This window comes from Plectropomus leopardus, chromosome 5 (assembly GCF_008729295.1).
Source record: "Plectropomus leopardus isolate mb chromosome 5, YSFRI_Pleo_2.0, whole genome shotgun sequence".
Lineage (NCBI taxonomy): Eukaryota > Metazoa > Chordata > Actinopteri > Perciformes > Serranidae > Plectropomus > Plectropomus leopardus.
The window spans coordinates 33,085,852-33,101,431 of record NC_056467.1 but is presented as its reverse complement, the minus strand read 5'-3'; the positions used below and the strand labels follow the sequence as shown (position 1 = coordinate 33,101,431).

The following is a 15,580-nucleotide window of genomic DNA, read 5'->3' as shown; positions in this document are numbered from 1 at the left end:
TTTGGATAATATCTAATGATCTTTTCACAGCTAATTGTCATTTTCTTGTCCTCTTTCACCTTTATTTTTGTAACTTGCTAAACATTTCTTGCTAAGTTGCCCATTGCCTTTTTTTTGCCATGTTTTCAAAAGAAATCAATCCAATTTTCTCAAGTCCTTTAGGTTTGGATGCTTGTGCAGCACAACTCATCTGAAGTCGATCCAGATTTTAAAGTGTTTAATACATTCAATGACAGCATTGAAAAAGCTGTGTGCCTGTAGTCGATTGCAATAGTTTGTATATTGTTTCAGAAGCAGAGCTTTTATTCCTGTTCACCTAAAGTTACTTAGTTTATCATTAACGTTGTGTTTTCTCTGTCTTGCATTCTCTCCTCTGTGCTGTCTCTCTTTCCTCCTTCTTTTCCTCCTTCTCTTCTTCATCTTTTTCTCTCTCTGTCTCTCTCTTTACTCTGTCAGAGGTGTCCCCAGCCCAGACTGGCAGGTGGATCAGGACCACGGAGTCGTGGAGGGCGGTGAAATTTGGACTCAGAATCAAGCTGAGTTGTACCGGGCCGTCAGAAGAGGTGGAGGAGGAGTGGACGAGGCGGAGGTGGAGCCATGTCGTGGCGTGAGGACGAGGAAGAAGTTTGAAGGTGGGAGGAGTGCCAGCAGGGTTGAGATCCAAGCCGAGGTTCTCCTTCAGTGAGGTCAAACTGCTGCTGGAGGCGGTGAAGAGGAACAGATACATTCTCCTCAGTGAGTAGGAACATGTGTGTTGTTGTCTTTACTCATTTTTTTTGGTTGGATCTTTGGGGTTGAATTTGTAGAAAGCAAAAGTATTGTCTACAGGGAGAAATGATTTGGATTTGTGCCACTGTTAAAGTTTTCTTTCAGTTATCTGACAGGTAATTTACAGGTGCTGTAGGTTAATAAAAATAATAAAGTATATTATAGTTGTAGAGTCAAAGTGTGGGCCATATGCCAATGATGGCCCTCAGAAACATTCTTTGCAAATGTCATGTAATAAAAGAGTCATAAGTCATAGTATAGTATGCCATAAAAAATAACTAGGGTCTTAGCATAGCATGATATTTAAAAAGTCGGATATAAAAGTACAATATGCGATAAACATGTCATAGTAAAGCATGCCATGGACTTGGCCCTTTGCTGCATGTCATCCCCTCTCTCTCCCGCTTTCACACATTTCTCTGTCTTATTAAATAAAGGCCAAAAAAGACCCAAAAATATCTTTAAAAAAATATATATATATAAATATATATATATATATATCATTATACTTGAAATTTATAAAACATTTATGAAAAATTAAATAGTATAGCATGTCATAAAAATTGCTATTAAAACACTATAGTCATAGTGTAACACCACTGTAAAAAAAAGCTAAGGAAAATAAAAATAAAAAGATAAAAATCTTATTATTGCATACCATAACAAAATGCCATGACAAAAAATTCATAAAAAAGTCATCGTATGGCATACCATAAAAAATAAAAATTCATAAATATATGTAAACAGAAGTCATATCATGCCAAAAAGAAATGACCAGGACCAGGACTGATGTCTCACCTCATCTCTCTCTGTCTCTTCCTGCAGGGAAGTTCAACCACGGTGTGTCGGCTGAAGCCAAGAAACGGACCTGGCTTGATATCACCAGTCAGGTCAACGGACTGGGAGAGAATCACAGAGAGGTTTGTTGTCGGGACAATTATATAATAATCTTTATTTGTAAAGCTCCTTTCATACAAGAAATGCAGCCCAATGGGCTCTCCAAGAAAGAAATTACATGAATCAAGTGCTTCACATCAAAAGACACAAGATATAATCAAATCTGTGTCCTGGGTCTTCCCCGGGGCTTCCTACCGGTGGGATGTGCCCTGAACACCTCACCAAGGAGGCGTCCTGGAGGCATCCTAATTAGATGCCCGAGCCACCTCATCTGGCTTTTCTCAACGCGGAGGAGCAGCGGCTCTACTCCGAGCTCCTTCTGGATGACCGAGCTTCTCACCCTATATCTAAGGGAGAGCCCAGCCACCCTACGGAGGAAACTCATTTCGGCCGCTTGTACCCGCTATCTTGTTCTTTCGATCACTACCCAAAGCTCGTGACCATAGGTGAGGGTAGGAACGAAGATCGACCGGTAAATTGAGAGCTTTGCCTTTCGGCTCAGCTCCCTTCACCACGACAGATCGGTGCAGGTCTTAACGCATTCCTCACTCAGTAACAGTTGATTTTTGTGACACCAGCTGCAGCTGGTTTGTACAGCTTATACTGCCACCAAGTGTTGGATTGGACTCACAGTCAGAAACTTCAAAAAAATTAAAAAAAAAACTGAACTACTTAAAAAAAAAAAAAAAATAAATAAATAATAAATATTGAACATGTAAATTTTCTGTGCTTGGATGGATCAGACTTAATTATAGAGTAAATTATATATTATTTTATGTTTTTATTTGGCAGTCAGTTGTCCAAAACAACATACATATTAATATATCTGTAGAAAAAAAATGCTAATTAGAAAAAAAATTAGTAAAAAGCAACTCAAATATGTGAAAAGCTTTTTTTTTTTTTTTTTTTGCTGAAAATGTTAACTCTTAAAGTGTGTCAGTTTTCCAAGTGAGCTTCCCCCTCAGAACAAATTCATAGTTTTCAAGAAAATCTAATTAGCAGGAGACTTTTCTCTCTCAGTTAACCCTTTAAAACCTGAGCAACTCAGCTGGATTCCTTTTAAATATAATGTGAAGAAGAAGGCAATGAGCAGCTTAACAAGAAGTGCCCCCCAAAAAGAAAAAAAAAACAAGAAAGTGCTAACAATAAAATAAATAAAATTATTTTTGTCCTCCTGTAACACAATTTTTGAATACATAATTACAAGAATTGTAAATATATAATTACAAGAATTTTAATTTAATTATAATAAAATATATAATTACAAGTATCTTAATTTAATTATAGTTAAAATATAATTACAAGAATTTTAATTTAATTAGAATTAAATGTATAATTACAAGAATTTTATATATGAGTTTGGTTCTTTTAAAGAGGATTATATGTGAAAACACCCTAAGAACCTCTGTGTTTTTAGTGCTGACCGTCTTGGCCAGGTCTTCCTTAAAAGAGACTCAGAGGGATACAAAATAAATTAAAAAAAGAACTGTTTATGAGTCAAAAACTACTACTTCTGCAACTTGACTGGTTCGTGGAGGCATTAAAAGCTTCACCATCACATTTATCAGTCAGAGGTCATGTCTTCAAATGAATTATTTTGCCCGACCAGCCGCCCAAAACTAAAAAATACACAACTTGCCATGATATGGAATTTCTTGGTATTTGTTCTTGATAAATTACTAATTAATCATTTGAACTGCTGGCAGTATAGTTTCTGTCCAGACTAATTCACTTCTTTGTTTCAGCAGTAGTTTGAGGCATCAGTGGATGTTGCAGTAGTAGTGAGTTTCTACGTGAAAAGAGTGACTATCATCATCATTTTAAAAGAATGTTTAATTTTCTGACAGGTGCGTCAGATCATGAAGAAATGGGCGGACCTTAAATGTGACGCAAAGAGACGCATGGTGGCCCTCCGGAGCCCCAATGGCAGCAACCTGAGGAAGAAGAACCTGGGCCCCGTGGAAAGGATGGTCCACAAGATACTGATGATGAGTCCCAGAGGAGGTGAGCAGCTGTGGGTGGAGAGTGTATCGTCTGTGAAATCTGTGTTTTATTAGTCAATTTAAGGTCGGGCTGTTAGTGTGAGAGCATCAGTACATAAGTTGAATGATGCATAAAATAGCTTTTGCCCCTGAATAATTGTAATACATGAGGTGATCCGCTTCTTTAACATGGATGATCATACTGTGACAATCCCAGAGGAAGCAGCTGTGATCTACAGAAACTACTATTTGAACATTTTCCATTTAATAATAATAACTGTAATAATAATAACTTTATTTATATAGCATTGTTAAAAACAGAGTTTACAAAGCGCTTTGACAAACAAGGCAAAGCAGAAATTCTACACACGGCGATACAACAATGGAAAGAAGAGTCATATTGTGATAAAACTAAAACCATACGACAAATTATGTAAGATGCAGGACGTAACATGTCAATCTAAAACAATGCAAAGAAAAAGACCAAACACAACAACAACAGAAACAATAAAAGCAATAAAATCACAAATTAAAGGAAATAAAATAGATAAAACATACACCGAAAAAGATAAAAGAAATTGAAATAATAATAATAAATAAAAGACAATAGATATAGCGAAAATAAAGAGTGTTTATTGCAAAATATATTATGAGTTTTTAGAAAAGCAGCTGAAAAATGAAAGAAAGAGTGCTTCCTGGACTCAAAAGTTAGTCTGTTTTGGATGCTCTTTGGGTGGGTAAACATAAGGATTTGAAAAAAAAAAGGTAACTTAAAAAATGTTAAAATGACCTAAATAAAATTATAAAAAAAAAAAAAAAAAATGTTAAAATGCCTTATTTCTATGGCATCGTGGTGATGGACCTTAAAAACACACTAACTACACGTTTTGGCATACAAGCCTTTGTCAGGGAGTCAAACAGATCAAGACACTTCTATTAGAGTGTAAGTGTTCACATATTCCAGCACATGGCAACACTCAGGCCTACTAAACTCATAAATATTACAAATAGCAACAAAACAAAGAAAAAAAAACAAAAAAACTTTTATTTACACACAGTGACAAATGTTTACAAGAAAGCAGTAAAATCTAGGTCCTCATTTAAGCCTAGGTATTTAGTTGCCTGTAATTTATGAATGAATTTCAACTGGGTGCTCTGGTTGCATTTATATGTTCCTTTATGAGCTTAACCTTGTCTGTTGGGGTTTGGGTGGAAGATAGCTGTGTACCAGTTTATTTTACAGATTAATTCTGTTATTATATGATATATATATATATATAATAAATACCACTTTTTTCAGTTGAGGATTTAATCTAAGGTAAACCCTTTCTTTTCTTTTAGTAATTTTGAGAGGGTTACCTTAGAATGCAGTTTAAATTCCTCCTGTTTGCTTATAAAGCTCTGAACGGGCTTGCCCGTCATACCTGTCTGACCTTTTACGGCTGTATTCGCCAACACGGTCACTGAGGTCCGCTGACAAATCACTCCTCGTCATCCCTAAAACAAGATTGAGGTTTGCTATCATGGCCTCCAGACTCTGGGACGAGCTTCCAGATAAGACTAGCCCTCACCTCGCCTTGTTTTAAATCTCATTTAAAAAGTCATTTATTCTCCATGGCTTTCTTTGAGACCATGTATGAGAGTTGACAGTTTCTGTAGTTTTTTATCTTGTGGTTTTATTGCCTTTTTAAATAACATGGGTTTTCTTGTTTTTTGTCCTCTTTTCTGTAATTTGTGCTATTTTATATTTATTATTTTTATCACTATTAAAAAAAAGTATTTATCAATGTACAGCACTTTGGTCAACTCTGTTATATAAATTTGGATTGGCATTTGCATCTCCTGAAACTTATACATGGAGATTCAGGGAAGATCTGGCTGAGTGTACAGTCACTTTCAATAACACCACAGTTTCTGGTAATAATCTGTTTAATGTTTTCTGCTTCTGTACTGTATGTTGGGACAGGAAATACCACTCTCTCTTTTGTTTTGGAGGACTTCTTTGTAGTAATGTCTGTCAGTAATTGAATTTTGTAATATAACAAACTCCAACTCCAACACAAACTTAAGACTTTAAATGTCATTATAGCAAATTTTTAATCAAAATTGAGAGTTTCAACATTAAATACAGCAAGTTCCTAGTTACTATTTTTTAAAGTCAAGTGAAAATTTGAATAACAAAATGAATAAATAAAAATAGCTCCCTGAGGTTTTACAAAGTAAAAGTTCCTCCCATGCTGACACTTTCTTTGCACTTTTTAATCTACTCATTTTTATCAGTGATTATTAAATTAAAACACTGATGCAGATAATCAGCAAAATGCCAAATATCGGCTCCAATGATCGGCAGGTCGGCCCCTTGCAGAGATGCTCAAATAACATATCAAATTGTGGTCATTTCTTTTGTTATCAATTATTGTTTGTTTGTTGTTTTTTAGATTGCGACAGTGATCTGGACTTTGCGGAAGATGACGATTTTTCCAAGCTTTACAGTAAAGGCCCTCCCCCACCCCGCCGCCCTACTCCTACCTCAACTTCACTGACAACTCCCAGTCCGGGCCCCCAGGAGCCTCCTATGACTTCTCTCCTCTCTCCTCGCCTGAGAAAGAGCTTGGTGGTAAGTAAAGCTGCACACATCACTGCCGTCACTAACATGTCTTCATTTTTGAACGCAGAAGTATTGCTCTGTTTTCACCTACCCTGACTGTACTGTAGGAATCCATAAAACACTTCTGATCTCGTTATAGTTTGAAAACTAAAGAGACGGCCAGCAGGACGGATCATGGAGAGGACAGATGTGACGTTTTGACACTGTGTTTAGCCTGTGCTCTGTGGGAGATTTAACACTTTCCCTGCCAGAGTATTATTATTATGAAGGTGCCAGCCAGCGCTAGCATTTTTGGACATATTTACTAATCTTCAAAAATTTCCAGAATATTTGTGTGTTTTGAATATATAAACAATGAATCCATCAAGATAAAGAACAGATCTTCTACTTTCATACACCAAAAAAACATTTTATTCTAGTTTTTTCCGTTCCTTTTTTTTTTTTATCAACTCCTGAATTTGTGCATTTTCATTAAAAAAAAAGCCAAAACTACGTTTCGGACAAAAAGCAGAGAAAATCGTATTTTTGTCAGAGAGTCATTTTCAAGAGCAAAATTGAGTTCATGTTTTTTTTGTATTTTTCCTCTTATTTTCTTATGTCAACTTGAATTGTACAAAATAATACTGTAAAATTCAAATGCAATGCACTCACTCACAATATAACTAGTGAAAATTGGGTGCTGAATCCTCCAAATGAATATCAAATCAGTTGAAATAGGACAGCACTCCAATTATAGCATCTTTTATTATTGCCTCATGGATGTTTCGGGCCAGACGCCCTTCTTCAGTGTGTACAATGGCAATAATACAGAGACTTTTTTTTTTTTTTTTTTTTTACAAGCTTTCTGCAAGAGGTAGAATCACAGTAATATTATGAAAGTATAAATAAATAAATGCAACAAAGAGACAGTAGAAAATATCCATTGGCCCTGGCTCTCTCCCTCTCTCTTTCTCTTTCATTTCTGTCATAATTATATTTCAACTGTTATTTACATCTGTCCATCCTGGAAGAGGGATCCCTCATCATTCTCTGCCGCTCTTCCTGAGGTTTCTTCCTTTTTTTCCCTTTTTACCCTTTCCCTGTAACGGTACAGGGGTTCTTTTTTGGGAGTTTTTCCTTAGGTAATGTGAGGGTCTAAAGCCCTCTGAGGCATGATTTGTGAAAATGGGCTTTATAAATAAAATTGACTTGACTTGACTTTTATTCCTACGACCATCACTGGGGTGTACTCATTTTTGCACCATGGACTTAAGTCATGTTGTTAGAAAACGTCCAGTTTGATTTTAGTTTCTGAGTAATCTCATTTAAAACCAATAAGCCAGAGTTATTAAAACATTTTAGTGTACGTATAGGATCCCATAGATGGTATTCTAAGGAGATCTGTGTACTCATTTATGCTGAACACTGGACATGCACACATGCACACACACACACAAACACACACACACACACACACACACACACACACACAAATATATATATATATATATATATATATATATATATACACAATATATATATATATACATACATATATACATATATACTATATATATACACATATATAAACATTGATGCATTGTCATTGAGCCAGAGGGTGAGAGCTTCCAAAAGGGTGAATTCAATAATACTTTGGAAACATCGAGAAATTTAAACACCTTAAAAAGAAACCAAAGAAAACTGTGTTTGATGAAAACAGATTCATTTTATGAATGTTCAGTTTCTTGTCTACTGCATTACCTTCAAGTTTGAAGTATTCTTAAAGATTAAAGATTGAAAAATTGTTAATGGCAGCTTGCTGATGTTTTGCAGGTGATCCTTTCCACTCCTCCCCTGACTTTGACCTGGCTGAGGATGGAGGTAAGACTCAAGAAACCTGACTATTGCTTGTTGCAGCTGGAAAATCAAAGAGAAGTAAAATGTTTTTTTTCTGCAGGTCATTTGCCGCAATTTCAGGAAATATGTACTATGACTATTTTGAATGACATTTTTATGGCAGGCTGCTCTGAATAATGGTTACTTCTGAATGACATACTGTGGTTAGCTTTGACATTTATTATGGCACACTATACTAAGACTTTTATGATTTATCATAGAAATTGACAGTGACACATTTTTATGGCTATGACTATACTATGAGATTTTGATGAATGCTGATACTATACTATGACTAATGAATTGTTTACATTTTGCTAACATACTCTACTGACTTTTTTTGTGACTGGACAAACCACTCTACACTATATTGTGAATTGTTAATTTTTTTAATGACATATTTTACAATGAACCTTAAAAATTTTTTAAAGTTTTTTTTACATTTCAAATGACATACTATGAAATGTTTTATGATTTTTTAAATTTATTTTTATGACACATTTTTGTTTAAAGGCTTACTTCAGAGTGGCCATTATGATTTAAGTTTACATTTTTTTATGACATACAATACTATGACTTTTATGATTTTTTTTAATGGCATATTATACAATCACTTTTTAAAACATTTTTGGCATTAACAAAGCTATGACTTAAGATATATTAATACAATTGATATCTCTTTTGACATATGACACTATGATATTTTTTTTACTTTTTATTGCAGTTTTTTAATTTGTATTTCTGATGACATATTTTACTGTGACTTTTTTCATGATTTCTGCCTACATACTACACTATGACTTCTTTTCATGATGACAACATACTATACTATCACAAAAAAGATTTTTGATGACATACTATGTACTATGGCTTCTTTTTTTTGACATACTATTCTTAAACTTTTCTTGATTTGCAGCTTTTCTGTGACTTTTAGTCAAAGCTGTCAAAAAGCAACAACATATATTTAAAAAAAACAACTTTGTTTTCATCAACTTCTGAGAAAGTGTAAAACTGACTTCTGTGTCTTTTTCTCTGTTATCTTCCAGAACGTTCCATGGACTTTGAAGAAAATGACAACTCCATGTTCTCCTCCTATGCTTCCTCTCTTCCTGCAACCTCCTCCCCCTCCCTGGACCCCCTGCCTGACAACACTCTGCTGAGGATGAAGCCGGTCCACACCTACTCCCGAAACAACAGTCAGAACCACACCTCCTCTCGAACTCCACCTGGCCCCTCCTCCTCTGCAGCCTCCACCTCCTCTGCTTTCCCCTCAGTGTCAGATTCAGACGCCGCCTTGTCCTCTGTTGCGCCTCTTCCGTCGCAGTCCCCCACAAGCTCCAACGTGACTGCCTCCTCCCTCCCTGCTCCTTCCTCCTCATTGCCCCCCCCTCCTCCTCCACCTACTTCCTCATCCTCTGCTGCGGCCAATACCTCGACTTCAAACCCTGCACCTAGTTCTTCATCCTTCCCACCACCTCCTGCTCCTCCCACTGCTGTGTCTTCCTCCTCCGCTGCTCCTACTGCAACCTCCTCTTCAAACTCTCATCGACCTCCTCCTCCTCCTTCCTCAGTGCCCCTACCCAATCATGCTTCCACGTCGAGCTCAAACCCGACTGACCCTCTCCCGGCTGGAGCGCCCTCCCACAGGGAGCGGGTGGCCCAGATGGCCTCCCAGAGCCTCCAGCAGCAGCGGGCCAGCAGGATGCTCCTGACCTCGGTGTCTCAGTCCCTGGAGATGTTGGCTCAGTCCGTCCAGCTGCTGGTGGAGAGCCAGCAGGAGTTTGTGCAGGAGTCTCTGCTGCTGCAGAGGGAGACGGTGGACGTCTTGAGGGATTTCTCTAACACGGCGCTGACCATGCTGAGAGACAAAGCCAACAGTGGACAACTGGCTGCACACCACCATCCCGCTGCTCACTTCTGAAAAAAAATATGGAGGTGAACAAAATTTCAGAACAAACATGAACAGTTGACCAAAAGCCAAGTACAGGTATTTGTTTGTGCAGCGGGAGCAGGTTACAGGCGATCGACCAGCATGCGGAGACCTTCTGATGTGATTGAAACATCCATCTTATAAAAACATGCCACGATGGCTTCACCAGCCACCATGGCTGCTGGACAGAAATGTTCTGGGACAATTTTTCTTTTTGCCCAGAGGCACAAACACATGCAGCTTTAGGCCAAAGGCTGTTTATTTATGTGCCTGAAACTTTTTTTTTCTATATTCACTTTTTGTTTCTTGCAGGCTCATGTGTTTAAACCTTGGAAACCTGGATAGGCATCAGATTCCTTGTGCTCCACTTTAGGAGTATTTCAACCTCTGAAACCTGAGCAAATTGATTCCTGAGAAATTTGATTTCTTTCAAAAACATCTCCTACAAAACAGCAATCAGCAACTTGGTTTAAAAAAAATGGTAAAAAGTGACAAGAGAATTATCTCAAAATTATCTAAAAAACAGAAAGAATCAAAGGAAAATGATCAGAGACCTATGGGGGATATAGCAAGAAAACTAAAATTCTGATTATTATATATTTAAAATTTGGTTAATAAAAAAATCTTTGTTTTTATCACTTTATTTTAGCATTCCCATCTTTTAAAGTCATTCCCTATTTTTGATCTTTTATTGTTTTTGCTATTATTTTGGTTATTTCATAAGCTGTTAATTGTCCTCTTTCCATTTTTTGATAGAAATCAAGCCAATTTGCTCAGGTTTAAAGGGTTAAAAGTGGTGTTTCAAGCTGCTGAAGCCCTGTCACTCCTCACTCCTTTTTCTTCCACTGGTTCAGCTGGCTCACAAACATGGATAACAAAATAACTGTAATGTGTGCCGTAGAATATAAAAGTATTAATCTTGCGTTTGAGCTCCAAAACCGACTCTGCATCAGAGTGGGAGCGTCTCTCCAACCTCCATGTTCACATCGGACTGTTGGGATCTTTCAATGGAGGAACACCTGATCTGGTGGCAGGAGCTGCTGAGACAGAGCAGAAAGAACTTGCTGTCCTCATCATAAGTACATCCTGTCTAACTCACCGAACGGGATGTGGTTGAACATGTCTGTGATGCAACAACCACAGAGGAATTGTGGATTCAAAACTTAGAGATGATCCGCTGTACTTTTACAGAGTTATGTGATGCAGTAACACCTGTTGTAGTGCCTGCTGCATCATGAGGGAGCCAATTCCTTAGCATCATGTGATCTATAAAAGATTAAAAAACAGTGTTTCCATTGCAGTTTTGTGAAATATGGCTTTTTGATTTTTTTTCCAAAATCCAAGTCTCCATTAAGCGTATTTTACATTGACAATTTCAATTTGCGTAGTTTGAGGGTTGATAGAAATGCGCCTCCTGGGAGCTCCTGCCAAGCTCTGATGTGGTGAAAGGGTGAACTATTGAACTTGTAAAACAAGGTGAAATTTTTAATGTAGATTTGATGCAGAATAAGCTCGAGCTAACTCCTTTACTTCAGCCTGAGATCCTGGCAAACATAACATTCCTGGAAATACACAGAGGACTGGTGTTATGTACACACTCGTATGCATTATTTTGTGGTTTTAAGCATCAGTGAAGCATAACATTTAGAAACTCAACAGAACATGTTAGTGTTTGCCCTGCTGCCAGTGATGTGCTGTTGAAACTCTTGTTCTTTGACCCTCTTCATCTAGATGCTAACGCTGTTTTCTAAATTTGCCCCCCCCCCCCCTTACTGAAAATGCATCATCCACACTTGCAGTTGGCTCTCTGTCTAATTGACTGACCAAATAAATGACTGTCTGCTGTAACACCAGGCTATGTAATGTTTCCCTCCAAACAAATCCTGAGAATAAAGGTTTTATTATTTAAAGGAGACAAATGTGTTTGCAGAATATCTTTAGAATTTTTGTAGAAATGTTGAGTTAAGTGCAAGTCTGGTGATATTCTCTATTTTACTTATCATAATCAAATACACATAAAGACCAACAGCTGATGTATGTACTAACAAGAATTGTGTGTGTACCAACAGTACTTTTTTGGGACATTCTCTACTGTGACTTTTTAATGGCCCTTCTTATGACGTATGACATTTTTCAACATGCTGTACAAGGACTTTTTCAGTTTATTCAACATGCTAAGCCATGATATTTTTTTAAACATATGACCTTTTTCAACGTTTTTACATGCTTTTCAATGACCTTTTTCAATGTTTTGTGAACATTTTTTTCAGTGATTTTTGTCATCATACTATACTATGACTTTCTGATGCCATCTTAGTCGACATACTACACTGACAATTTTTTATGATTTTATTCTTGTGATTTGTGATGATTTTGGACGATATGATGTTATGTGATGATTTTGGATGACACACTGTACTATGATGTTTTATCATGATTTCAGATGACATGCTATTCTATGAAGTCTTCTCAAGATTTTGGACGCCATGCGTTACTATGACATTTTTTCATGATTTTTGATGTCATAATGTACTATGATGTTTTTTCATGATTTTAGACAGCATATTATACTATGATGTTTTATGATTTGTGATGCCATACTATACTATGACGGTTTTTAATGATTTTCGATGCCATGCTACGATATGGTGTTTTGTCATGATTTTGGATGACATACTAAACAAAGTTTTTTCATATTTTGGACAGCAAACTACAATATGGCATTTTTTCATGATTTTTGATGCCATACTAAACTATGACCTTTTTAATTGATTTTGGATGGCAAAGTATACTTTGTCATCCAAGATAGTGTGAAAATGTCATAGTGTAGCATGTCATCAAAAATAGCAAAAAGTGTCATACTATAGCATATCGTTCTAAATACCATACAAATGTCATACTATAGCATGTCATCCAAAATGGCATAAAAATGACAGTAAGCATGGCGTTCAAATAAAATAAAAATGTCATACTATAGAATGTCGTCAAAAATATCATAAAACTGTCATATATAGCATGTCGTCCAAATACCATTAAAAATGTGATACCATAGCTCACTAGAGTAAAAAAGTCATACTAAAGCACGTCGTCCAAAATAGCATAAAAATGTCACACTATAGTATGTCATCGAAAATACCATAAAAATGTCAAACTACAGCATGTTATCCAAAATGGCATAAAAATCAGAATTTAGCATGTTGTCCCAAATACCATAAAAATGTCATACTTCAGCATGTCGTCCAAAATACCATTAAAAATGTGATAGTATAGCACGTCGTCCAAAATACCATAAAAATGTCATACAATAGCATGTCGTCCTAATAGAATAAAAATGTCATACAAAAGCATGTTGTCCAAAACAGCATAAAAAAGTCTTACTATAGCATGTCGTCCAAAATGGAATAAAAACATCACACTGTAGTATGTCATCCAAAATACCATAAAAATGTACCACGTCGTCCAAAATACTATTAAAATGTATAGTATGTCTCAAAAAAAGTCATACATGTCATCCAAAAAAATAAATATGACATACTATAGCATGTCGTCCAAAATGGCATAAAAATGACATAGTATAGCATGGCGTTCAAATAAAATAAAAATGTCATACTATAACATGTCTTCCAAATAAAATAAAAATGTCATACTATAGCATGTCGTTCAAAATACCCTAAAAATGTCATACGATAGCATGTCACTCAAAATAGAACAAAGTTGTGTTCATGGTTTTATTGTATAACTACTGAAACACAGTGCAGTCCCAGTAAGTAGATGGTACTGCACCACCTATCTGATGAACATTGAGTGTTTTTTGGTGATAAAAATACAGGATATCAGTATATGATTATCATTGGCAGCTTCCTGTTCCTGTAAACTAGGAACTAGTGATACGTGAGAAATAGCACAAAACCCAATGACTAGATTAAATGCTAGAGAGGAAACTGCAACAGGAGACCTGAAAGAGACATATAAGATCTAGACCCAGTAAGTGAGGGACATACAGCAAGGATACACCAGCTGGACATCATGGATCACACACTGCTCCTGTTGCTGTGGACCTCAGGTAAGACTTCAGCATCTTTAACCACACTGACTAATCAGGCCCAAACTGGGGCAGGAGTTTAGGAACAGCACCGATTAAAACCCCAAATTTTTACTGTGAACAAATACATTTTATATATGCCTTTGGCACATTTTATGCGCTTGTCATTCTTAATTTTTTGATAATTTTTGGCAGGACTGTGTATTTTTGTTTAATCTGTGAATTCCCAGCTCAGCTCCTACAATAAGTCTAAAATACACCATGGAAACAAAATTGTTACATTCACACTGTCAAGTGCAAAAAATGCACCATTGAAACCCATTCAACCTGACATTTTTGATCTCATAGCCATCAAAGCATAAAAAATGCACTGTATTATGTTTGGGTGTCATTCTGGGCTTTTGCCTTGAAATTTTGTAATGTTCTACCTGATAATGTTATTTTTTTCTAACCATATTTGACATATGGAGAAAATACATACTATTTCCACTCGTGCACTGTCACAATCAATGTAACTGCAAATCACTGACAAATCCCAGGCTGTGATCATCTTAATAAATAAAAAAAAATACATTTTTGTGTTTTTAAAAAAAAATCTAAAAACATAGTGGCATTATGACAAAAATCTTGCATTTAAAGGGTTAAAATTCTGAAAATTGATGGATATTTGATATTTATGATTAGGACTGGTGTTGGTTAAATATGTACTCAATGAAAGTAGAAAATACCTTTAATGTATAGTATTTTTAAAAGCTTGATTTTGAGAGGCGCATTTTGTGCGCAGAGCAGAACGAGTGAGTGTAATAATAGAGCGGAGTAAGGGATATTATAATATATATATTTTAAAATTAAAGCTTTTATTACAAGCTAAGGGCTGACGTGTGTCCTTGTACCACTTATCCTTTTTCGCTTCCTTATTTCAATAGTTTGTAGTCTCAGGCATGACCGCATTTATACTGCACACACATCTGTCCAAATGCTGGGGAGGCAGAAGCAGACTCTAAACTCTACCAACCAAGTTGCCTGTATATATTTTCTATTTTATACATAGAATCATAACTGGATGGCTTTAGAACGCATTAGTGTTTATTATATGACAAAGTTAGGTGGCAGTCATTGACTGTCTGCAGAACCTTGTAATATTAGAAAAAAATAGATTATTATGATTATTCTTACGTTGTATGATTCTTCTTCTTATTATCATTATTATTATGAACAGTAATATTGGCATGTCATCTGTGTGTGTGTGTGTGTGTGTATATATATATAGAGAGAGACTCCTAAGTTGAAGATGTTTTTTTTTTTTTTTTTGCACAATGACTACTTATAACTTAAAATGTAAAGCATTGTATTTTATGTCTCCATCTGCTCCATCTATGGGCCATCATGATAAGAGTGTGCATTATATAATGTTAACTTTTATTTTATTTTATTTTATTTTATCAGGATTCCCCCCAGGTCTCCAGACAGAAGAAAAT

General features: G+C 36.1%; 1 protein-coding gene across 1 annotated transcript; it reads left to right on the top strand.

Annotated features, from left to right (window-relative positions):
- Positions 1–626: 626 nt before the first annotated feature.
- On the top strand, positions 627–10,519 carry zgc:113149 (uncharacterized protein LOC541363 homolog; the record flags this gene model as incomplete). The annotated part of the gene is given in 7 exon segments (XM_042486145.1): positions 627–735; positions 1,594–1,688; positions 3,513–3,669; positions 6,086–6,264; positions 8,068–8,115; positions 9,177–9,257; positions 9,260–10,519. Coding segments are annotated over 7 exon segments (1,461 nt in total), but the record flags the coding sequence as incomplete, so codon positions are not given.
- Positions 10,520–15,580: the final 5,061 nt, after the last annotated feature.